The following is a 24566-nucleotide window of genomic DNA, read 5'->3' as shown; positions in this document are numbered from 1 at the left end:
CAAGGCTCTAATACCAACTTGTAACGACCCAATTTTCAAAAGAAAATTTTTATTTTTAAATAGTCAAAAACATTTTCCATAAACCATGAAATCTCAAATACATTTGTTTTCAAATTCATAACAATAACAATTGATGTGACCTTGGCTCGACCCTTAGTTCGTGTCTCTCTGTTGGACTCCAGGTAGACTCTGCAAGATCACAAGAAAGAAAGGTCGTCAGCCGTTTCTCGGGAGGAGGCTCCCGGAAAGACGCTCCGACGGTCAAGTTAGAAGGTATTTAGGGTTTCTGTGGATGTAACTGGGAAAGACATCTTACCTTGTGAGTTCTAGAGTGTACCCTTTTATACCTAGAGATCCTGCCTTATCCGTACAGTACAAGATCGCTTTAAGGAGACAGAGCCAAAGGCGTTGATTGGAGGGTCGTGCGCCTCTATCCGTTAGAGCGCCCTTATTGGCTCTGACGGCAATGGCCTGATCCTGCCTCTTGTCTCCTGACCGTATCTTTTGTCTTGATGTTGGGAGTGTCCCTGGCTGGCGCGAGCCTTTTGTCGGGACGCTGAGAGCGCCTCTGGCGGGCGCAAGCCTTTTGTTGGGACACCCTGCTCTTAGGGGCGTCGGCGAGCGCTGAGCCCGCTGAGCTTGGTTCGGCTGACACGCCAGTTTCTTTTGGCCAGGCGCGGTTCTGTCGTGCTAGCATGGGCACGTCATCAATATTATTCTAATCATTAGAGTGTCCCATAAAAATGCCTGAGAAAGAGTGCATGTCGCGTCATCAAGCCTTGCCTTGCCCTTAGGCTCAGATGTCCCTGAAACAAATCCACAAACTGTAAGCTAATGCTTAGTGAGTTCCCCAGAGCATACCTCACACAATCCATATAATCACATAATCATATTAGCTATAAAAGCTACATAAACCACATAACTCATGCATACAAACATATAAGGACGTTGTGGGATCCTCTCGAGGTCTTTCTCCAGGATGTCATGGGCTCCCCCACATGGTCTTACACCTAAGTGTCATGGGCTCCCCCCATGGTCTTTAGCTGGAAGGCCATGTGTAACGCCCCGTTCCCGATACGTATTTAGTTCATTAAATGCTCATTTTATAAGAGCTACTCGACGAGTTGGTAGCCCTAACTCGTCGAGTAGAGGCCAGTTTAATCGTGGGGTTTAAGTGGACTACTCGACGAGTCAGGAATGGACTCGGCGAGTAGGTCCATCAGGAGGAAACCCTAATCCTTAGGGTTTGCACCCTATTTAAGCAACATTATGAGTCTTCACCTCAGCCCCCATCACCTTCACAACCTACTCTCGAAACCCTAATAAATCTTGTGCATCCTTGAGCCATTTTTCCTTATATTTGGGTGATTGAAGTTAGGAGAAGGAAGGAAACCCTTGGTGATTCAAGAAGAGGCAGTAGATCCGAAGCTTCCAGTGCATTTCAGAAACTTTGAAGGTATAAAGCTTATACCTTGGCTTATTTTCACTTAGATCTTCATGAAAGCTTGTTTGTTGCCACTTTTGAGTCATTTCCAAGTCCATTTTCGAATAGTGAGCATTTGGGGAGGTAAGGACTTCAGATCTAGACACTCATGAGCTCCAGAAGCTTAAAGTTGCCACCTTTATTCGACCATGTCCCCATTCTATGCATCTAACCTCCATTTATGGCTATGTCTTAGTGTTTAAGCTCCATATCATCATGCATGAACGTAAAGTTAGCAACTTTACGTGTAATGCTAGCTTAGGGAGCCCAGATCCATGTATTGGAAGCATCGAAATGGATTAGAATCGACTGAATGGATATGTCACAAGGAGGACTCGGCGAGTTGTTCTCGGACTCGGCGAGTCGGGTCGTGAACCCTAACTCCTTTTCTGATTTGGAATAGGACCAGTGAGTGGAGTGGTGACTCAGTGGGTGGAACAGGACCTGGACACGAAAGTTGAAGAACTCGACGAGTCTACGAAGGGACTCAACGAGTTAGAGTCGATATGTCCCTTTCCTGATTACGCTAGGACTCAGCGAGTCTAAGGACGACTCGATGAGTCAGTTCGACCAGTCGCGATGTCAATTAGCATGAGGACTCGGCGAGTCATAGGGTGACTCGGCGAGTAAGTCAACTCAGAAGGTTGACTTTGGTCAGGACGTTGACTTTGACCAGGGGTAAAATGGTCATTTTACCCTAAGAAGGATTATCAGTTTTTGATTAAGTGTTGTTATGGAATTATAGCCGGAGAGTCGCCGAAGTAGCAGATAGGGATCCCTCACCCAGTTTTTCAGCAGTCAGCCATACGAGGTGAGTCCTCTTCCAGTAGGAACAGGTCTAAGGCACCAAGGCCGGTCCGTTTAAGTAGTTGTAGTATGTCGGGGTAAGCCCGATGCAATTTATATGTTTCCGGACTTTGGTCCGATGCCGGGGCGGTCCCGAGAAGTAGTTAAGTATGCATGATGTCTTTGTGATTCATGCAGGTTATATGATATGTGTTATGTGTTCCGGGGTAAACCCGATGTCGGGGCAAGCCCGATGTATGTTAGCTATTATGCCATGTATTATGTGTTTCGGGGCAAGCCTGATGTATGCTAGCTTATATATTATATGTTTCGGGCTTCGGTCCGATGCCGGGGCAAGACCGATGCAGATTATGTGATGATGTTATGTGCTTATGATATATGTTATGTTGTGTATGTGCCGGGGTAAGCCCGATGTCGGGGCAAGCCCGATGCCCGATGCCCGATGCCCGATACGGACGAATGTCGGGGTGAGCCCGATGCCCGATACGGACGAATGTCGGGGTGAGCCCGATGCCGGACAGGAGTTCGATGTCGGGATTCGTTCCGATGCAGTTGGGAGTAGTCCCAGAGTCATGTTATTTGCTATACGTGCTTTGTATGGTATGTGGTAGTTTGGAGGGGAGGGGGGGGCTCACTAAGCTTCGTGCTTACAATTTCAGTTTTGGTTTTAGGTACTTCAGCTAGCAAGGGAAAGGGCTCGGGATGATGGCATGGCACACACCACAGTTTTCTTAGCCTGGGAGTTTACTCTGATATGTTATATGAGATTGTGATATGATGACAAATTTTATGAGATTTGAGATACATGTTTTATGATTTTATACTATGGCGATGATATTTATGTTTGTTAAATGATTTTGAATACGAAATTTTTGGCTAGTATATTTGGGATGTTTCACCATGGGCTCCCCCATATGGTCTTACATCCAAGTGTCATGGGCTCCTCCCATGGTCTTTGCTTGAAAAGCCATGGGCTCCCCCACATGGTCTTACATCCAAGTGTCATGGGCTCCCCCATGGTCTTCCCTGCAAGTACCACATATATAACTAGCATAACTGACTATCACACCACGTATCTCTACAACAACGAGTGTACCATATATCACAAAATGGGTCGGCCTTGGTGCCTTCGACCCATTGGTATGGTGAGGAGACTCACCTCTCGTGAATGCTGAACTGACAAGATAAGATCAGATAGTCCCATACACTGCTCCAACTCAACTGCCTATAATCATCATGTGATTAACTTGTCACAATCCCGAAATACCATAATGCCCTCAAAGTCAACCCTGGTCACAGTCAAGGTCAACAGTCCATGTTGACCTCAACTCGTCGAGTTACCTGAGTAACTCGTTAACTCGCGCAAGTTACCTGTGTAACTCGTCGAGTTCCTCAATGTCCAGAAGACCGAAAACTCGTGTAGACCGAAAACTCCGATCCTTCACAGAAATCACTCGGAATCTCGAAAACGGGTAAACCCTACCCAACTCGTCAAGTTGGCTAAGGGACTCGATGAGTTCATTCAGTCCTCTTTGTGTTCAGACGTTTTTGAGCTACCCCAAAGCTCCAGATTGCAGATCTAGCCTCCTAAGGCATTGTTTACACGTAAAGTTGCAAACTTTACGTGCATGCAAGCTCTCAAATGCCAAAACCAAGCTAAGGGAGGGGTTTTAGCCAAAGAGAAAGGGCCAATGCTTGATAAATTCAGTGCCTTTATAACTCTAATGACTTAGAGGAGTCCTAATCTGAATTTATAACTTCAGATCATGCCCAATACCCGAAATGCTTCTTCAAATGTACTAAAAATGACCTTAAACCTAAGAAAAAGGGGATCTAATGCTAGGATGACCAAGGTAACAACTTGTTACCTTCAAATGGATGCCCAAACGTTGTAGATGCTGGATCAACAATCTCCTTCCCATTCCAAGCTTCTCAACCTTCAAACTCCTTCAACAAACTACACCAAAAGCACCCTTTTAGTCTCACAAGCATAAGGAAGCAACAAAGAACGGCTATGGTTTCTTCTCTGGGTAATGAAGTGGTAAGGGAGGCCACAAGAGGCAGATTAAGTTATTTATATAGGGTGCAAACCCTAAAAATTAGGGTTTTCCTTTACAACGCCTACTCGTCGAGTAGGATCTGAATCCTGTGTCCTCATAAATGATCTCTACTCGACGAGATGGAGCTCCCCAACTCGTCGAGTCCTAGGATAAAACCCTAAAACTTAAGAAAAATTAAATGATACCTGGAACAGGTGTTACAGCTACCAGCTACAAGTTACCTGCTATCAACTATTTTGTCGAACACGCCCTTTGTTGGATGCATTTCATATTCCAAAAAATAAACAATGCAGAATGATATTAGGTTTTACGGTAAACTCAACATATTATATAACCCAATATATCCATCTCATCCACTCATTTAATGATTAGGCATACAGTTCATCAATGAAACTGGTAAAATGTGTGTTACAAGGAAAAAAAAAGGTCAGATCATCAATTTTACCGGTAATTCATGTTTTGTTATAAACAAATTTTAGTTCTGGACTTATTTGTAAATTATGATAAAACAATGAGACTTTAATGGAGATTTCTCCAAATCATTTAATGAGTAGGCGTCCACATCAGCAATGAACCCGATAAACCAGGAAAATGATCAAATCGTCATTTTTATCGATAACTTATGTTTTTTCGTAAATAATTTTTAATTTGTGACTTATTCGTAAATTAAGATATGTGTGTAGTGGGTTGTAAAGATTGAAGAAATGCTAGAAAATGAATACAAGGGTTAGGGATGTTCACGGTCCGTTTTTTTAGGTTAAACCGAAGCCAAAGTTAGTAATGTTTTTTGTCAATCGAAAACTAAAGTCGAACCATTGAAAATTAAAATCAAACCAAACTGAACTGTTACTAACGGTTTGGCTCCGATTTGATTTTACGGTTTGGACTTTTTAAGTTTATTTGAGTCGAGCACGTTAGATTAATTTTGATTTTTTTTTTAAGAACTTCTATCAAAACAGTCAAAAATTTTGCTTATTGGAGTGGAGAGTACCGTATATTAATCCCTCAGCCCTATTGTCAAAACAATCATAAAATTTACTTAATAACCAACAAGGATATGTGTAATGGATTGACTACTACCTAATTTACTAAGTTTGATTTATGAGACATAAGTTATTAAGTTAGTGGGTTTTAATAAAAACTAATATATATGAAAACTATATATAATTACATATAAAAAATTTAATTTATAAATTTATAAGGTTTGAAAATATTGAAACCACAAACCAAACCGTTCGTTAGAGTTTCAAAAATTTAAAACCATAAGTAAAACCATAAAGAAAAATAGAAACCATGAAACGAAGCAAATGTCCGATTAATCCCTCCACCCTACGTGTTTGTTTTATATATACTTCTTTTGCAAAGAAACAAAAAGCAAGGGAGGAATACGTAACTTTTAGTACAAGTGTACAACAGACTCCACAACCTCTAAAACCCTAAAAACTCGTCCCCTCCACATATCGTGCCTCTTCCGCCCTTCTCAGTTTCTTGCGGGCTTAAAGTTTTGCATACATCAAGAAACTGATTTTTTCCTCTTCCGTCAAGATGCCGACGATCAGCGATGGTATCACTAAAGCTGAAAAGAAGATCAAGAACAGAGACCACAAGCGAAAGCTCGAAGACCCAGAGCCTGAACTCGTTGTAGAATCCAAAAAGGACAAGAAAAAGAAGAAAGAAAAGGTCGAAACCCCCCAAGAAATTGTAAATGGAAACGAAATTCTGAATGGGTCAGACGAGTTGAGCGAGAAGAAGAAAAAAAAGAAACAAAAGAAAGAGGAAGAAGAAGAAGGAATTAAGAACAATGGCGGTGAAGTGGAGGAGGTTAGAGAAACCGAAGATAATGTTGTGGTCTCTGGTAAAGATATTAATGATTCAAAGTACAAAGCTTTGAGTTCCTTTTCAGAATCTAAACTTTCTGAAGAATTGCTAGAGTGTTGCAAGAATTTCAATAACCCTTCGCCAATTCAATCGAATTCGTGGCCTTTTCTTTTACATGGTCGTGATTTTATTGGGATTGCTAAAACTGGGTCAGGTAAATTTGATCATATGCTTTAAATCACTATGGGTTTTAATTATAAAGTAGAGGTTTCGTGGTTTGGGGTTTAAAGTTTTGATTTCGATTTGATCAGGGAAGACACTGGCCTTTGGGATACCTGCCATGAATCATATTTTGAACAAGAGGAAAAACAAACCAACCAAGAAAGTGACTCCACTTTGCCTTGTACTTTCACCCACAAGGGAACTTGCCCAACAGGTATGTATTCCATTCCAGTTACAGAAGTAGTCTCGTTTTTAGAATGGTTGATAGTTATGATCTTCAATTTCTCATAGTTCACTGAACTTATTCTAATTTCAATTCTTATTATTCAATCAGTAATTTGATTTGTCTGATGAGAGATTGGCTGTATTTGGCAGATTTTTGACGTTCTATCTGAAGCTGGGAAACCCAGTGGGGTTCGATCAGTTTGTGTGTATGGAGGAACTTCTAAAGGACCCCAAATTTCTGCTCTAAAATCTGGCATGGTAAGATCACATATCCACTCTTCACTTTTCTAAAGATCTTTTGGGTAAATTCTTCACTTGGCTTTTATTGCCCCCTTTGCCATGAATGGGTCATAGTAAGGGGATAATTTGGTCTAATCAATTTCTTCAATCTTTTGTGACGATTGATCATGGATAAAATAGGAAACCATTACTTGAAACTTCCATGGAAATCTTGGCATTTCATTGTACATCCCAAAATGAAAGCTCTTGTGGTTTTCATGATACAAAGGGAATGTTTGTTACTCTTAAGATAATGATTGTGTATTTTATATGATTATTCACTATTGTACGATGGTTCATTATTGCATTAATGCTTTTGTCAACTTAAATTAACCTATTGATTGCTTTTTCTTCACATCTCTATCAGGATATTGTTGTTGGAACTCCTGGTCGTTTGAAAGACTTAATAGAAATGGGAGTATGCCAGCTACAAGAGGTCTCTTTTGTGGTAAGAACATCTTATTGTCCTAGGAAGGAATAAATTTTTATCTTTATGACCTGTTTTTCTTTTTTTAAAAGAAAACATTTATAAAAGTGTAAATTCTTTAGGCAAACGCAAATCCTGAATGTGACCTTTCTTACAGGTACTTGATGAAGCTGATCGAATGCTTGATATGGGATTTGAACCAGAAGTCCGTTCTATTCTTAGCAAAACAAGTTCTGGTATGTGACTATTTAACAAAATTTTGGAGTTACAATATCAATACCAAATTTATATCAAAGTACTAAATTTTACATCGAAATCTAATAACCTTTTATTATCTGTAGTTCGCCAAGTTGTAATGTTCAGTGCAACATGGCCTTTAGCTGTGAATCAACTCGCTCAGGAATTTATGGATCCAAATCCTGTGAAGGTATATAAATCTTTCTTCACTGCATTGTTATTAAAATCAATGGCTTTAGCAATAAAATGAAAGTTTTTTTTGTGGATTAATTGTATTTAGATATGCTGCAATTCACCTTGGATTAATATATTATTTTCCAGGTTGTTGTAGGTTCGGAGGATTTAGCTGCCAACCATGATGTCATGCAGATAGTGGAGGCATTGCAATCTGCTATTTTCTTTTACATTTTCATGTTCTTGTAATGTAATATTTTCATTGATGTATCTTTCTTTTACATGTAGGTTTTGGAAGATCGAGCACGTGATGAACGTTTAGTTACATTGCTAGAGAAATACCACAAGTCAAGAAGGTTTAATATTTCTTGCAATCACCTTTTTCTTTCTTTCAATTTGTGTTCCTCTTCCCTCTCGTTGTTTTTTCACATGAAAACTTTGAACTTAATCTGGTATTTTGTTTTGTCTAAAATCTCAGGAACAGAGTACTGGTTTTTGTTTTGTACAAGAAGGAAGCATCCCGAGTTGAGAGTATGTTGCAAAGAAGGTGCTTTTCTTTACCATAGTTATAAGGAGGACATGAGTACCTTGGCTCTTTATACTGATCTTATTTATTGTTCTTTATATTTTTGAAGGGGTTGGAAGGTTGTTTCCATAAGTGGTGACAAACAACAAAGGGCACGTACCGAAGCACTTGCTTTATTCAAGGATGGTAGCTCTCCACTCCTGGTAAGTATCCATTAAGTGCTTTCTGTATTAAGTCGTTCTTTATACATTAAGAGTTTATCTGATTGATGTGATGTGTATGCAGATAGCAACCGATGTGGCTGCTCGAGGTCTGGATATTCCAGATGTTGAAGTTGTAATAAATTACAGCTTCCCATTGACCACAGAGGATTATGTCCACAGAATTGGGAGAACAGGACGTGCTGGCAAGAAGGGTGTTGCACATACCTTCTTTATGAAGGAGAATAAGGTACTTACATTCCACCACCACCACCAGTGCATGGTGTGTTTGTATGTTTGCTTTTTTTATATTAAAAAAAAAATGCAATGTAATGTGATTCAGGCACTTTCTGGGGAGCTGATAAATGTGCTTAGAGAAGCGGGACAGAATGTACCTACTAACCTGTTGAACTTTGGGACTCATGTCAAGAAAAAGGTTTGACTTTTGTGGTCAACTGTTCCATTTATGAAATTCAAAATTGAAATGTTATGAGATTGAAGTTTATATTTTTATTTGTGGATGAAGGAATCGAAGCTGTATGGAGCCCATTTCAAAGAGATATCTGCAGATGCACCTAAAGCCACAAAGATTACATTTGACTCTGATGAAGATTGATTCAAATTTTTGACCAAAAACCAAGTGTTCTTAATATATTTTCTCATTCGAATGTTTCCTTTTCTTATTTATTTATTATGAGTTATAGTTGGATAAATATGATGAAACTGCAACATTACTATCAGCTTGTAGTGTATTTATATGATCTGATTATTTATGCAACGTTTTTGTATCCTTATTTATCATTCTTACAAGCAAGTCTAGGAGAACCAGAATGTGTTGATCATATTCTTATTGTTACTTTTACAATGGTTCTGGTAATGTTAAGATTATAAAAATAACAACTTCTTATATTTGTTAAACGCTCACTAAGAGCAAATGTGTAAGCAAAATACACATTAAACAGATTTAACTGGTGTAGTAAAATATAAATTACAGAATGACTTAAGTGATGAAATTACAATAAGTAATTTAACATGTATGAAAAAAAATAGGCTCAATCTGTTTTAGTTTTTTCATGTGTCAAAGTACATGCCATGGGAACCTGTAATTCACAAACTTTACAGAGCTGTTTGTAAGTCACTAATTGTAACATCATTATTGCCACTTTGTGTGCGACTTAAATCACCAAGACTAGTTTGAAGCTGTTTACTGGTTCCAGAAAGTTTAAAGTTTGAAAAGGGGATTAAAATGCATTGTTATTTAAATGGTTCCAAAAGGTTTAAATTTTAAAAAAGGACTGAAGTACATTGCTATTTCTTGCAATTAATCTACTTGATGCTATTTCCAGAGAGTTTAAATTTTAAAAGAGGGCAGAAAATACATTGCTATTTCCTGCAAAGTATAAACCAGCTTCAGGGTGAAAATGAAAACAAGCTATTTCTTGGGGGATTACGTGATTAGTCCACACCTAAAGAATTGAAAATGAAGTTCAAATGCTAAATGCAAGAAATAACATTGTACTTTAATTTAGTTGTGTATGATAGCACCCTACTTTCATTTCTTTCTATTACAACATTAAATTTTTATTTTTCCTTCCTAAAGTAATGTACTTTGATAAATTTAGGGTTGAAATGCACCCGATATGTGAAAGATTATATGTTTCTTTTTTGTATATAAAAGAAGATACTTAAAAACAACAGCTTGTGATTAAACTCAAGGGAGTGTTAGTACTTAGTACATAGGCAATAAAGTCGACTACTATTAAAAAAAAAAACAAAAATTGCATCACTTTATCATAAAGACACTCGAGTGCCTTAAAATAAAACAAATAGTACCCTACATTATAAGCTCCTTGCTTTCTTTTCATTCATCAGATTTACTTTCATCAGGAGAAGGGGGAAACACTTGCTGAATCAACTCCACCAACTCACCCACATTTTCACCAAGGCGTGACTCAAGATCCTCTATCAGAGGGTCGATTTCCACTTCACAAGTCGGCCTAATGTTGATGACACTGGTCATCTCAGGGTTTGAAAGCTTGTAAGGTTTACATTTTGTCACAAACTCAACAATGCTTTCTCGTGTTTGACTGGGAGCCACACTCTTCTCTAGGTGGTCATAAACCTTGAATTCTGAAGGTTTTAGGGGAGCAAGCACCTTTGTGGGATCTTTTGCAGCCCCTCTAGAACGTAGGAAATCCAGTACTTCAAAATTTGTAAGAAGCCCTGCATTCTCTTTTAGTATCTTCATCACTAAAAACAGCTAACCTGATTTCAATGCACAATATTAGGAAGAATCAAGACAAATCATGATTACTATACAAGTAACAACTAGCAATAACAGACTATCACTCAAATCAGCCTTCTCCTAATTAACAAACCCTAACAAATTATTAACAATAACCAATAAACAAATAAATAGCCAGGCATATGATCACTAGAAAGAACAAGTAATTTAACTTATGATTATTGTTTGTAACCAGTAAAGATTAAGAAATCATCCGGTTTATTCTACGTTTTTTTGCACTTTTACTGATACACAAGTAGAGTCATTAATCGTCAATGAAAATTCAAGATTAATAAGAATCACTAAATTCACAAAACGGTGAAACCGAAATTAAAAATTAATGGGTGTAATGGAACATAAATCGTATGAAGAAAAGGAAAACCTGTTGAGGACAAGAAGACGAGATGCAGTAGTTGAATAGAAGGATTAGGGTTAGTTGGCGGAGGAATGGGAGAGAAAAACGCCGGCAGGCAACAGGGGAAAATAAAATAAAATAAAAAGCAGCAAAGAGATTCGAACCCTAGCCTCGTATGAGAGTAGGATTACTCATTGGATGACTAAACAACTAGTGTAACGTATCTTTAATAATTTTCTTTCTACGTTTCATATATATTCTCCTTAAAACTACTAACCCAACTAGTATAATCCTTGTGTACAGGGCCGGTCCCCTGAGGATTCAAATGCCCAGGACGAGCCGGAAAAAAAGGCCCTTAGTTCCTTAGTTCTAACGGGTAACGAATTAAATTATATAACCTAAAGTTTTTTTTTTTTTTTTAAATGACGATAGACTTGATTTTACATGAGCTTAGATTGTAGTGCATGATCTGAACAACTGCTTATTCACCAATATAGTTAACCAAACTATCTCAGGTAGAATTCAATGGAATCCGATTCAATTTTCAAGCATCTTTACATCACCTAAAATAATTAGTGATCACACCATATTCACATAACTAAGATCACATTTATTCATTTATATAGTTTACCTAGACCATATTGCAAGAAGGAATTGACAAGAATAGCATATCATTTTGGATGGTACAAGAAGGAGAAGAGCAAGTGGAAGAAAGCCACAAAGAACAACCAACCTAAAGGAATATAATATGGTTTCCAATAAATGAAAAAAAAATTTCATATCTAACTTCAACAAAGGTTCTGTTCAAATCATTGTAAGGTTATAAACAAGAATAGGATATTAAGACTATCAAGTCTGCTTGAAAGGTTTATGATTTTAAAAAATCAATTTCCTATTTCAATCTCACACTTGGATACCTACTTGGTCATCCAAGAATATAGTAGAAACCAAAGCTTCATTTTAATCGAATATCAGATAAGTTATTGTCTTTCTCTGCGGTTTTCTTGGTGAAGCCTTGTTAAGATTGGGGCAAAAGTGCAAAACATTTGAGTTTCATGATAATAGTTTAGCTAAGTACAGAAATCACCAAATGCAAGTCAATTATGCTTTACCAGTGATCTTTATGGTTACTAACAATCATGTTGGACTCCATATATGTTTATTTCTGAAAGAGATGTACTCCTAATATCCACCCCCCATAAATATTCTAACTTGATCGATGGAAAATATACAATTTCTCGATTTGTACTTGAGTGTTCTTGAGAAGTTCCATACTGGGATCAACAATATAAACACAGTAGTTCAAACCTAACTACAAGAAGTTGAAGAATGAAGAATTATGAGATGATGGAAGTACCTTTTGAGAGGAAGAGCCGATACCTAGAGGGTTTGATGAAGACGAAGAACCAGGCACCGCACAGGCGGCCCCACCCGTGACCAACTCCCTCGCTTGAAGCCTTGAATGATCGCGTCTGGCCGTCTGCCTTCTGCCTTCGCGTGTGGATTATGGACTGATCGATCTATCCTTTGCATTTTTTGGGCCTTTTCCTGAATATATCATAAAAAAAATTGGGTTTAGTATTTTTGTTTATGTTAGATATTTTGGTAATGGTATTGATGAATGCCTAGATCATCGAGGGTATTTGTATCAACATCCGAAACAAATTGGTTAGCCGTATTTCCGGTTCGGAATCCGAAAATACACTCCGACGCTAAAGTTAGTATATGTGAAGGTGAACAATAGAGAACTAGAGAAGAAGAGTTTAGATGTTTAGAGTATATATAATATGTAACATGCTTGAAGTCTTCCCTTTTGTATTTATAAATGATGAACACTTATTGGTTTTGAATCAGGATTCTTTAGAATAATCCATTTGAATTTGAATAAAAATTGCTTTGAATTCGAGATAGACTCGTTTAAAATGTATATCAGATAATGTATATATTGATATACAATGGAGTATGTAATATATATATATATATATATATATATATATATATATATATATATATATATATATATATATATATATAGTGTGTGTGTGATATATCATTAGATATATTGGTAATTTATAGTTTGATTTATGTTGTTATTTTGGTCAGTGGCAAACATAGGGGGTTCCTAGGGTGGTCGGTACAATCCCTCAAATTTTAAAGTACAACGTAATTTTTTTTCAGAAATTTTCCGGCATAATGTAAATTTTTCGGCGTGTTACCTCTAAAATCATGTATGCAACCACTGAGATTTCGTGTTGCGTCCACCACTAATTTTGGTAATTGTTAGTTTGATAGTTTGGTTTATATTAACGTATATATTTATTTTGTAGTCGGGAGATCGTGTTGATGCTATTATCAATAACCCGACATATAGCGTGAAACTTGTAAACTGGTTTGTGAGTTTCGATAGTTGTCGAAACAAGATGATACTAGGGTGCTAATGAGGGGAACGAGGGGTACAAATAACAATTTAGAGTAGTTTTATGTTTTATTTTATGTTTGGTGTTTTAAATTTGTGTATTTACTTGATTAAATTAGTTTAAACTAGTGAAGAATCCCCGCTTTGCGGGGTTGAATTTGCATTCTACTATTTCTGAAACGAAACAAAGTACAATGTTATAGCGTATACTCCAAGGTAATTTTTTGGTTGTACATCATTGAAGGAGATGGCTAATGGATGTATGGGATTTTATAGGTATAATTGATGCTCCTAATACAAACATGTGAATTTCAACAACAAAAAGGAGCACATGTTCATCTAAAAAGGAGATCATTTCAAGTACGGCTATAAATGGTATTATCCATGATCCTACTAACCAAAATGAACCAATTCACAGGAGCATCACCTGCATTCTCAAATTTAATAATTAATTTAACAAAAACAAACTCTTCATTTTGCGTCTTAAAATGAATCTTTCATACAATTCATTTGTATGGAATATTATGTCAAAATGCAAAGAGCTACACTTGTAAAATGGTGTTAGCTGTCCATGGCATTGTCCATGGTTCTGCAGTAAATACAACATCTACAGCCTGAAAATAGCATTCGGACACATCAGGAAATATTATTTCTCTCTACACTTTCACATAATAAAGTGCATACAATAGATCACAATACTAAAACAAAAGGTAGAATATATACTTTCTGTGTGTATAGTTAGTTATCCTGTATAAGACATTAGCAGATAGCTACTACTTTGTTAAGAATATCTCAATGATGTGATTGGTATAATAACCATATTCAGTGATTCCAAATGCACTACTAAGAAGGTACTAAATATGAAAAAATGACTACCTGTTTGAAGTTTAGCACCCAATCATGATTCACATTTGGTTGTTTTCTTTCTGGTTCTACCATTTCTCCAGGAATCATATCTTCTATAGTTTCAGAGGTAGAATATCTTGAAGATAATCAAAGGGGTGTTAATGTGGTATCACAAGAAAGGCATATCTAGTATAAATTGTATAAATTATCAAAAGGTTCCGGTCCCTTCATCCAAGTAGGAAGGAGGGAAAAAATTACAAACAATTTGTCTATATTCATATCCAAGATTCCATTCAGAAACCATGACTTTGTTGACCAAGATGATTCCCAGGAAATCCAAAGGACCTTGCTAGGAAACGTACATGTTAATGGTAAACATGTAGATTTGGAATCATTGAGGAAAACTGTATGTGTCATGACTAAAAATATGTAAATACGGTTGATAAAACACTAACAGAGGGTGATTTAGCTATCCACATGATTAAGGTTGTGTTTGAGCCTTCTTTGTTGGAGCAATATTACAACCTTAAGGGGTTTTGTTCGTAACCCTATACCTGTATTGGAGACAGAGGTAAAAGAAGATGGAATCCAGAATGAAGAAAAGAATAGAGTTGAAGTCTTACCCAAATAGAACTGTAACCTTAATTTCAAATCCAAAAAAACCTTGCTTCCATCTCAGTTTCCTTCAGGTTGCTCACAGATGTAGACGTAGGGCTTCATCATCAAGAGTCGCCGATTTTGACTTATACAGAGTGAGAATCAGGGATTAGGGAAGTTCTCATGGAAAATGATTGGATAATCATCTTTGGTCATCTACAAAAAGAGGGTTTTCGTTTACATTTTTTGTCTAAGTTTCTTCCATCACCCAAACTTAGATCAAGAAATTTTCAAAAAACACCACACAAATAAACAAATCAGTCTCTTGAATGAAGTAAACAATTCCAAAACACGTAATTACTAATAAAAATAATTTCTTATTCTTCTGGACAATCAAAACCGTTAAATTTATTAAAAAAGGGGTTTTGAGGTGTGCGGCAAATTGGGGCCGCGTCTCTCTCCCAATTTAATTTACGTTAATTCTAAGCCCTTTAAGCCTGTTGATGACGATGCAATGGAAGATGAAAGAGATGAACAATTACCTTAGCATTCGATCCTAGGGCTCCAAAATCCATCAAAGCACAACGACAGGGAGAGGAAGAACCCTCAATCCTTCCATTCTAGGAGAGTTGCGAAGGGAGCCAGCACTAGACGAAGACGAAGAAGACGCAGTAAAAGGGAACTTGCGCTTTGGCATTTTACACATTTAGACGTGAAGAGATAGAAAGGAAAGAAAAAATATGAAAGGAACCAACATTCAAACACAGGATAATATAGAAAAGGGGAAAATGATGGTTGAGCAGTTACCTCTAAAGAAAGCCGACGATCCGGAGGAGAGCAAAAGAGAAGAGAGATGTAGGAGCCATTCGGTGGAAAACGTTGATATGGCAAAAGAATGAGCAGGAAAAGGAACACGTAGACAACAGTTTGAGAAGTGAAGACACGTGTAATCCACTAAAAAAGTTAATTAGACAAAGAACAAAGCAGAAAAAGAAAAAAAAAATTCATCCAATCACATGAAAGTCTTGTTCACCAAGGACTTGTAAATTAGTATGTATATAAATAATTACTCCAAGTGCAAAATAAATATTATGTTTGCATATTTTATACATATTTAATTATATAATCATTCATCATATGATATTTATATTTAATTATATAATCATTCATCTGCTAAGTAATTAAGGAATATAAGGTCAACATCAATTGAGACAATGAAGTCAACCTCCGGCATTATTACAAAAATAATTAACTGGAGTCTGCCTTCGGAGCATGGACAATGTATTCGTCAGCTTCTTGTTCTCTCCGGACATCACTTGGGAGATGCTTTTTAAATCAAAGACTTGGTGTAATAACCACTACACAATATAATTAAATCAAAGACTTGACGTGACAATTGTTTAAAATGTTGCATGAAATGATAAAAAGCATCAAATAAAAATTAATAAAAAAAATATTGTAGTTTTTATTTATGAGTATGTAATTTTACATTAAATGATACAAATGATAGTTTGTGCGTTTGTTGAATTAAATGATTGAAATAAAATGTATGTTGTATTCATTGGTAAATTATATGTTGTATTTTAATATTTTAACTTTTAGCAATTAATACCAAATCGGCTAAGTCGGATAGTCTTTGTAGGCGAAAATTTAGTTATGTTGTTAATTTAGGAGTATATCTTCTAATATTAGTATATCTCAGGTGTGTTCATCAAAGGTCATTGGAATAAAGTGAAATTCTATGGTTTAACTCATGATTGTCAAGATCTCGATTTTGATCGTATCATCTTACCAAAAAAAAAAAAAAAAAAAAAAATCTCAATCATGATCGATTTGAAACACGATCTACACCTAGATCTTAAGATCTCAGCTAAAAAAAAATTAATACGAGAGTAAACCAGTCAACCTGTTAACGATTCGGTAGATTTGGTTTCGGGCATGAAAAATTGGGTAATTGGTTTACCTGTATTCGGTTCAAGTTTAGTTTAGGAAAATTTGAAGTCATACAACTTTTTTTTGTGAAGTTAAAGTCATTCTTCAATTTCTAAATTTTTTTAGTCAAGTTGCATACTCAACTCATTACATAATAACCACTTCCTATTTACCCATATGTCCAGATCTCTCGTTTGCTAGATGTTCAAACATTATGAATGATGATGATTATATTTTAGCATAGTCAAAAAACTGTTTTTTTTTCAACCCAAAAAGATAGAACAAGATTGGACAGCGGCCCGCTCATGCTCCTGATCGAGTATTTTCAAAAGACATAAATACCCTCATCCCCATCATTGAAAATAGTCTTATCAAACTTGTCCAACCAGTTTCTCTTCAAATATCACCCATGTATTCGGTCTTCACTAAAAGTGGCTAACTCATCAAAACGATGACATGTTTATGCATTAAAGGAAAAAAAACATAATACAAATATACTAGAAACATGGCTTACCTTGCCATTTATGAAAATACAAAATTCAAAGTCATAATGGACACAGACTAGGCAATAAAATACAATTTTGAAACATAAAAACAACTAACCATACTACAAATGGGCTAAGAAATTTTCGTCATCATTTTCTGCAAAAGGGTTATTGGATCATGTCAGAGATAAATCTATACACAGTAGAACCAATTGTCTGTGTGGCTGTTGAGACTCGAACCCTTGACCTTTTCCGCAAGTACAGAACTTTGCTATGCCCAAGGGGCAATTTCGTCATATTATTGAAGATCCTTGGAACTCGACTCCCCACCATTTTTCCACAAATAATTGGATGACCCCGATAAAAGGAAAGAGAAATTGTCGGAATCTTCGAACAAACTTCGAGGAAACTCCTGAAACCTGTTCATATTTGATTCTATGTTCAAAGGCGAAAAACAAGTACCTGGGTCACCCACAGATCCATTTGAATTGAAATTAAAATCAAAGAATCCAACTTCTTTAGACCCTTCAATGTTATTATTATAATTATCCCCATGATCATGATCATGTCCACCAACTGCTCCTCCTTTCGGATCATCCACTGGAATTGCAGGAGTGTGGCCTTGAAAAAGAGCAATGTGTCCAAAAAGTTTATCTTTTCTTGAAAATGTTGTCCCACATGAACAAATCCACCTGTCACGTCCACAATGCTTCTCGTGTGTTTTAAGATCTGCAATCACTGAAAACTTCTTGGTGTTACAACGGCTACATGTATAGCTTTTATCACAATGGGTTCTTTTATAATGATTCTTTACACATAAGATTGTCTTCAATGGCTGAAACTTCTTGTGATCTTTATTCCTTTTACAACCAACATAAGGACATGAATATCTCTTGATAAGCTTCACCTCTGTACCTGGATCTTTATGGGGTTTTGCTAATGCTGCTGGGGTTTTATACTCGTCTCCATGACCTCTCATATGCATTCTCAAATTGGCATCTCGTTTGAAACCTTTCCCACAAATCACACAGAAATGAGTGTGGGGTGCAAGAATTTCGTCTTTTTCAAGCTGCAAGATTTCATAAGAACCAGGGGGGAGATTCTCTCCTTCATCAACATCATCATCATGTTCTTCATGGACATCCATATGATCAGTTTCATTCGAATGATCTTCGATCTTGCTTACCATATTCCCATGAGTGTTACCATCACTATCATTATTATCATCACAATGATTATGTTGTGGAAGGCTGACAACTCCATTACCAATAGATGGATTTGGATTTGGAGAAAATTTTGGATGTTTGACAGCTGGAAGAAGGCTGCCTGCAGTGGATATGAGCTGAATTATAATCGAAGTCAGATCTGCAGTAACAAGTTGCTGCTGTTGAATCAGAAATTCATTTGGTTGATCCATAGATGATTTGGAAACGATTAATTGCACCAGTTCCTGGAGTTGATGAATTTTTTCTTCCATGACAGAGAGATTACTCAGCATGGTTGTGGGATCCCATAACTGAGGTTTGATTTTAGCCTCGAGATCTTCTTGAATGAGCTTGATTTGGGTCAAAGAAGATGGGATTGTTTCCAATTTTTTTCTTATCATCACATCATAATCTAAAATGGAAGAGTTTTCCCTTTGCTGCTGTTGCTGTGAATCATAGTTTGAGAAAAGCTGATGACTATCCCGACAGATTTCATCAAATAATTCATTAGAGGAAGAAGGCTTCGCCCATGGGTCTGAAGGTAGCTGCTTATTTTTAACATCCATTTCTTAGATCTAATAAAACAGTATTTCAATATTAGAATCTTAGAATCAATTCCCATCTACATGAAGAATATAGCAATTAAAAACCCTAAAATACTTAAATAACAAAGATCGACATACTGAAATGTTAACTTTTAATCCAATATGACATGTCATTTTGCTCATAAACACTAATAAGACCCAAGTCAAACCCTATTGAAATGAAATTTTCATCATCAATCTGAACCAAAAGTCAACTTACATTTGTAACAAAATTAGGGTCACAACACGACATGAAGATGGTGAATAGGAAGTTGTGGCATAGGAGTAGGCACGCATCCAGTAAAAACGAAACTCAGAAACAAGAATCAATATAAACAGTCCAACTTGAAGTTAAATTGAAAAATAGCAAATGAGAAAATCAAAAAGAGGAAGGAGAGTCGTATACCAGATTGAAGAAGATTTGCATAATAGACGAAGAAGATGTCGATGTGGAGGTGGGTTTGAAGGATTGAATGAAAGGGGGGAAATGAAGAGAATGATAGAACAGAGAGAGAGAGAGAGAGAGAGAGTTAATCCGGAATCTGACTTTTGGTGTAAAAGTGTGTCCAAGTAGTTGTCTTCTTCGTAAATATAGCGAAAGAATCAGGGCCGTTGATCTTTCTTGTACTCTATCTTTCTTTCTTTTTTTTTTTTCTTTTTTTTGAACTTTTTTCCTATTGGTCAATGGTCTAATAACAAGCAAGCGGTTTGGCTTTCTCAACCTCATCATAAGTAGAATAAGTGAATAACTATATTCAAGGCATCTTCATCATATATATAAAAACAAGAATCTATAACAAAGATATTTAATTCTAAATGATAATTATAATTTAGCGAGTGCAAAATTTAAATTTGGGGTTTTGTTTTGATTGCATTAATTATGAATATACTAGACGAATTCTCGCGCGTTGCGCGACGCAGGTTAAAAATATATTGTTAGAATATAGTTTTCAGACACCTTTAGTTAATTCGATTCATCAATTTAGGTTTTTTTATTATTATTATATTTAATATTTTTCCTTTTAACTATGTTTAAAAAATATATATTGAATTTTTTTTAAACATTATTTGATATTTTACTTTAGGTTTTAAATTTTACACTAAATTTTTAAGCTTATTTGATATATTAATGTAGGTTATTTATTTAACTATATATTGAAATTAACAAATTAAGTATATCATATTGATAAGTCACAAATTCTTCCGTTTATGATAATGTTTACAACTAAAAACATATTTAAGTTAATAAATTAAGCATATTGTATGGAAATATGAAAAGTTGGGAGTTTCAAATGAATGTGGTGAAAGAAAAAATGTTTCCTTTATAATATAGTATGAAACTAATTTTTGTAGCATCAAAATTTTATTTAGATTTTGGGCAAATTGAGTATACTGACTATATGCTTAGGCAAATTTTAAGAAAATAAACAATTTTATTTATTATCGGCAAAGTAACCACCTATTTTGGAATGAGGTATTTTGGGAAACAAAAATTGTTCAAGCCTATTAATGAAGTCCAGTCCTGTATATATGGGGCCCACATTTGTATACCGAAATGTCATTTCAAAAAAACCCGAAAAAAAAAATTATAACCCAAAGTTTGAATACTTTCTGTTTCAAACATAAATTCTACAAACCATATTAGTTTTAGATATTATATTGTGTAGTTTCTTTTTCCGGACCATTAGAGAGGGCCCTATCAAAGAAATTGAATGATAGAGATGCAGAAGTGTGTTTCCAAGAAGCTACCATTCGTGCATTATTATTGGAGTCAACTATATGTAGCAAGTAAAGTGGTAGCGACAACATCTAACACAAGACACATGGTGCCCTACTTTTGGTAGACTACTTCGTTTTTTAATGTCAAAATTATTGTGTCAGTGTAATTAGATGTATGGGATTAGCTGTGTAATGATTAAAATATGTTTGCATTAAAACTGATAAACTTTTATAGTATATCAAAAATAGATTGTATTGATGTACCTATGGTTTTCAAAACATGTCATGATGTACCAAGACAAGTTGAATATGCATTCTACATACTTTGACCTCTTAATCAAAATAAAACAAGAGATGTCTTTAATTGCTTGAACAAACTTTATCCATCTTTATATTTGGGATATCCATTAAGTGTCTTTAATTGCTTAATACGAGTATCCGAATAATTAAAAATAAAATATAAGGCCTAGAAAAAGAAGTTGAAATATGTAATGTTGACATTTTTGAAGCAAAAATTTTATAAAGTAATTGATGAAAAGCATAAAGATGCATGTAGAATAAGAATAATGATGTGAAGGAAACAACAACAACAACAACAACAACAACAATATCTAATTAAGACATTTCTACAAACACTTATGTTACGATGGATGAGGTTTTTGAAGGAAATCATCTTTGCTTGGACTTGAGAGGGACGACTCCTTTGTAAAGTTGGACTTTTTCTTTCAATTGATCTCTTCTAGGGCGTGCGATTTTGTTGTTAGGATCAAATAGCAAGGCTTCCTCAAATGCTTTTAGAGCCGATTTATATTCTTTTATCTTCTCATAAGCATCACCCAAGTTGTTCCAAGCTGTCACATACCCTGGTTGAATCTTCACCGCTGTTTCAAGCTGAGATATTCCCTTCTCCGTTTTCCCATCACGCACGTAACTCACACCCAAAGCATTGTAAACCTGCAACCAATTTTTTAATTTAAAAAAAAAAACATCAAATCACACTTCTACACGTGTCCTTTTTTTTTTAATACCTGGGCAAGATCCTGGTCATCTCCATCCCATTTATCAATAGCCTGATTTAAGTATTTTGTAGCAGCTGGATAGAATTTCCTTCTCAACATCACTGCCCCAAGTTCAAACAGCTCTGTTGCACTTGCATCGCCACTCCTTACTTGTTCCTGATATTTATTTATTTAAAAAAAAAAAAAAAAAAAAAAAGACAAGTTAACATATTTATTAAAAAAAAAACAAATTAATGAAAGTATGTTGATATTGTAGTGGTCACCTGCAACTCTTTTGCAGAAAGATCAAGTTCTCTGCGGACAAGAACCTGGCGGATGACAAAAAAGGTCCCGACACCAAGCAACCCTAATAACAAAAGAAGGTATGACAGCTGGATCCCTAATTCAAACAACTCCCCAACCTCATAAACAGGATTCATTTTCTCATATTCACTTGCAGTTGCAGCTACTGGGTTTGACCAACTCAACAAACTCATTGACCCACTTGAAAACACTGCCATACTGATCAAATCCTTTTTTGAGTTTCTTGCATCTTTCCCACTTGCTGATTCTGCAACACAACAAACGGATTTCAATTAGAGTTACAAGGTATATTCTTTAGTGGATTAGTGGGATTTCTTCAAAATGTTTTAGTAATGACTAATGTACATTTGTTAAATTAAAAAATGAAAAATTCAAGACCTTGGATGCTAGATTATGGTTACATTACCTTGTATTGTCCTTCTTCCATTGACTGCCAAAGACACACACCGCATATCAATATATTGCAGCCAATAAAGCGTATTCTTGACACAAGAATATGATCATTTTTTTAAAATAAACGAGTAACTTCAGTTTCTACAATAATGAAGGGAAAATATAAGACTCGGTTTAAACTCAGCTTATGTAAGATACTGAATCATTCTGATTTAAAAATCTTGATTGTATCATTCATTCATGCAGTCTGAGTTTTTTAGAGTAAGGTGTTGTTTCTTTTTGACTTAAGAAACTTAACGCGCTTAATCCTGTAAGCTATATATGGCTGTTTATTTAATGCAGAAAGAACAACTTAATATGGAAAGGAGACTTTCCTCATTAATACCTAACTTTTTACGAATTCGCCATCATTTATATTTTCATTCCATTTCATCAAACATGCCATCATTTTCTTCAATATTTTTTAAACATTATATTCAGACATTGTACTTTAAAAACTATATCCAATTATAGCATTTGGTCTTCAATTTTCTTCTTATTCGGACATTATACTTTGAAAAATCTACTTCGGTATGGCACTGAAAATTGCTTTGTATTGGGGTGAAATTGCTATAACTAGGTGGATTTTTCAATATACAATGTTGCAAGAGGTAGAAATGAAAGCAGAGTGTTATAATAAACAAATCAATGGATATGTTGCTATCTCTCGCATTTAACCCTTGATCAAATGTTGAAAATGCTCCTTGTTTGGGACAAAACAAAGAAAACTTGTGGATCACAATACCAGGGGACAAAAGAATAGACTAGATTTAAAAACTTAAGACACAAAAATGTATGCAATTGTTTTAAGGACAACTCAAATTTGAAAATATTGCATTAAGAGGGAGTAAGTTATATGGGAGTAAGCACTTGCATATACTATACCTATACAAGTAACTAGTAATAAAATTATGTGATTGCAACAGTCATATAGAGTTACAGTAACAGACATAGACAGGGGTCAATGAAATTACCATCAAGTTTCGCTGAGGTAACTGTCTGAAAAGCTCCCAATTCTCTTCTACATGTCTGCGTTATGGTATGAAAGACACAGTTAGTATCCATATCAATTCTTTCTCAAACACGAATTCATATGGATAGTGTTGCAATGTCAAAAACAAATTTGTTACATCAATTTGGAATTGGGGAAGAAACATTCAAAGTCAAGTGTATCCTTGTTGTATTGAAACAGAAAGAGTCTAAAATCACAGTTCCGACTAATCAATCGACACTAAAGAATGAAGTATTATTGGCACGTTTCCGACACCATAGCACAAGTTGATAAGAAACGAAATTATGGGTGAAGTTATAGAAAACAATAGAAGAGCAAAAGAGCAACCTGAACGGAGAAATGTTGGCGAGTGAAGTTAATCTTGATGGGAAGTTTGTGGGAAATAAAAGCGGGGATGAAGAGAGAACCGTGAGAACGAATTAGTGAGATTTGTTTAAGGGGAGGTGAAATTCGTGATTGAAGGATCATCGTTTCTACGTCTGCCTGCTCAAGAACGCCTCGTCTGTTCAAAAATGGTGGATGGTCGTTGGAATTTGGATGCTTGAGAAGATAAGTTTATCTGTATCTTCCACGGTATTCCCATGCTTCGATACTCACCAGTATAAAAGAGATTGGCATCTTGTTTGCCGTAAGGTAAAAATAAATAAATAAATAAAAATTGTGGATTATTTAAGTTACAAACAAACTTGTTATTAGAAGGAAAAGTATAAAGATATTTAATTTCTCATAAAAAAAATTTAATAAGTTGATCATCAATTTTAATATTTAGATATTCTCTAAACTTACCACCTTAATATATCACAACAATACTATATTTTTCCAAAAATAATGAAAATTTCACTAGCAAATTCATGATATGTTTTTCATGACAAAAACATATTGATAATTATGAATTTATTTCATTCACGAGGTATTAATC

General features: G+C 35.6%; 4 protein-coding genes across 12 annotated transcripts; 1 reads left to right on the top strand and 3 right to left on the bottom strand.

Moving 5' to 3' along the window:
• Nucleotides 1-5734: 5734 nt before the first annotated feature.
• LOC145152305 (DEAD-box ATP-dependent RNA helicase 5-like) lies at nt 5735-9236 on the top strand. The gene is made up of 13 exons (XM_079075403.1): nt 5735-6382; nt 6480-6604; nt 6766-6873; nt 7262-7342; nt 7479-7557; nt 7663-7748; nt 7880-7936; nt 8021-8088; nt 8211-8279; nt 8368-8461; nt 8544-8708; nt 8802-8894; nt 8985-9236. The coding sequence occupies exons 1-13, from the start codon at nt 5896-5898 to the stop codon at nt 9072-9074; spliced, it is 1602 nt and encodes a 533-aa protein (XP_078931529.1). The 5' UTR covers nt 5735-5895; the 3' UTR covers nt 9075-9236.
• A 904-nt stretch (nt 9237-10140) lies between these two features.
• LOC145151723 (uncharacterized) lies at nt 10141-15822 on the bottom strand. 5 transcript variants are annotated; one of them, XM_079075383.1, is made up of 5 exons: nt 15499-15822; nt 14815-15229; nt 14390-14495; nt 12455-12645; nt 10141-10723 (listed from the first exon to the last, which is right to left on the bottom strand). In XM_079075383.1, the coding sequence occupies exon 5, from the start codon at nt 10704-10706 to the stop codon at nt 10320-10322; it is 387 nt and encodes a 128-aa protein (XP_078931509.1). In that variant the 5' UTR covers nt 10707-10723; nt 12455-12645; nt 14390-14495; nt 14815-15229; nt 15499-15822; the 3' UTR covers nt 10141-10319. The 5 variants fall into 5 exon arrangements, with proteins under 5 accessions (XP_078931509.1, XP_078931499.1, XP_078931493.1 ...); XM_079075373.1 differs by having other exon boundaries at nt 14390-14913; nt 14983-15229; XM_079075367.1 differs by having other exon boundaries at nt 14390-15229.
• A 1561-nt stretch (nt 15823-17383) lies between these two features.
• Nucleotides 17384-19738, bottom strand: STOP1 (C2H2 and C2HC zinc fingers superfamily protein). Of its 3 annotated transcripts, XM_079075356.1 has the most exons (3): nt 19569-19738; nt 19383-19474; nt 17384-19153 (listed from the first exon to the last, which is right to left on the bottom strand). In XM_079075356.1, the coding sequence occupies exon 3, from the start codon at nt 19142-19144 to the stop codon at nt 17672-17674; it is 1473 nt and encodes a 490-aa protein (XP_078931482.1). In that variant the 5' UTR covers nt 19145-19153; nt 19383-19474; nt 19569-19738; the 3' UTR covers nt 17384-17671. The 3 variants fall into 3 exon arrangements, with proteins under 3 accessions (XP_078931482.1, XP_078931465.1, XP_078931473.1); XM_079075339.1 differs by having other exon boundaries at nt 19383-19738; XM_079075347.1 differs by lacking the exon at nt 19383-19474.
• A 1643-nt stretch (nt 19739-21381) lies between these two features.
• On the bottom strand, nt 21382-24244 carry LOC145150986 (Tetratricopeptide repeat (TPR)-like superfamily protein). Of its 3 annotated transcripts, XM_079075313.1 has the most exons (6): nt 23975-24243; nt 23610-23664; nt 22610-22633; nt 22164-22450; nt 21910-22056; nt 21382-21835 (listed from the first exon to the last, which is right to left on the bottom strand). In XM_079075313.1, exons 1-6 carry the CDS (start codon nt 24113-24115, stop codon nt 21551-21553), a joined length of 939 nt encoding a protein of 312 aa, XP_078931439.1. In that variant the 5' UTR covers nt 24116-24243; the 3' UTR covers nt 21382-21550. The 3 variants fall into 3 exon arrangements, with proteins under 3 accessions (XP_078931439.1, XP_078931448.1, XP_078931455.1); XM_079075322.1 differs by lacking the exon at nt 22610-22633 and having other exon boundaries at nt 23975-24244; XM_079075329.1 differs by lacking the exon at nt 23975-24243 and having other exon boundaries at nt 22610-22737; nt 23610-23640.
• Between the last annotated feature and the right edge of the window lie 322 nt (nt 24245-24566).

This window comes from Lactuca virosa, chromosome 1, assembly GCF_052849685.1.
Source record: "Lactuca virosa cultivar CGN04683 chromosome 1, Lactuca_virosa_CGN04683_v6, whole genome shotgun sequence".
In the NCBI taxonomy this organism is placed as follows: Eukaryota; Viridiplantae; Streptophyta; class Magnoliopsida; order Asterales; family Asteraceae; genus Lactuca; species Lactuca virosa.
This window is presented reverse-complemented; position numbering and strand designations above follow the sequence as displayed.

What these genes read in the sequence shown, in the direction of transcription:
- STOP1 (XM_079075339.1), bottom strand. Translation starts at nt 19,144, where the DNA reads ATGGATGTTAAAAATAAGCAGCTACCTTCAGACCCATGGGCGAAGCCT.
- LOC145150986 (XM_079075313.1), bottom strand. Translation starts at nt 24,115, where the DNA reads ATGATCCTTCAATCACGAATTTCACCTCCCCTTAAACAAATCTCACTA. An exon ending in TACCTCAGCGAAACTTGATG is followed by an intron (nt 22,634 to 23,609) that starts GTAATTTCATTG and finishes TGTCTTTGGCAG; the next exon opens with TCAATGGAAGAAGGACAATA. An exon ending in ATGACCAGGATCTTGCCCAG is followed by an intron (nt 21,836 to 21,909) that starts GTATTAAAAAAA and finishes AATTGGTTGCAG; the next exon opens with GTTTACAATGCTTTGGGTGT.
- LOC145151723 (XM_079075367.1), bottom strand. Translation starts at nt 10,706, where the DNA reads ATGAAGATACTAAAAGAGAATGCAGGGCTTCTTACAAATTTTGAAGTA.
- LOC145152305 (XM_079075403.1), top strand. Translation starts at nt 5,896, where the DNA reads ATGCCGACGATCAGCGATGGTATCACTAAAGCTGAAAAGAAGATCAAG. An exon ending in CTGCTCTAAAATCTGGCATG is followed by an intron (nt 6,874 to 7,261) that starts GTAAGATCACAT and finishes CATCTCTATCAG; the next exon opens with GATATTGTTGTTGGAACTCC. An exon ending in TGGATCCAAATCCTGTGAAG is followed by an intron (nt 7,749 to 7,879) that starts GTATATAAATCT and finishes ATTATTTTCCAG; the next exon opens with GTTGTTGTAGGTTCGGAGGA.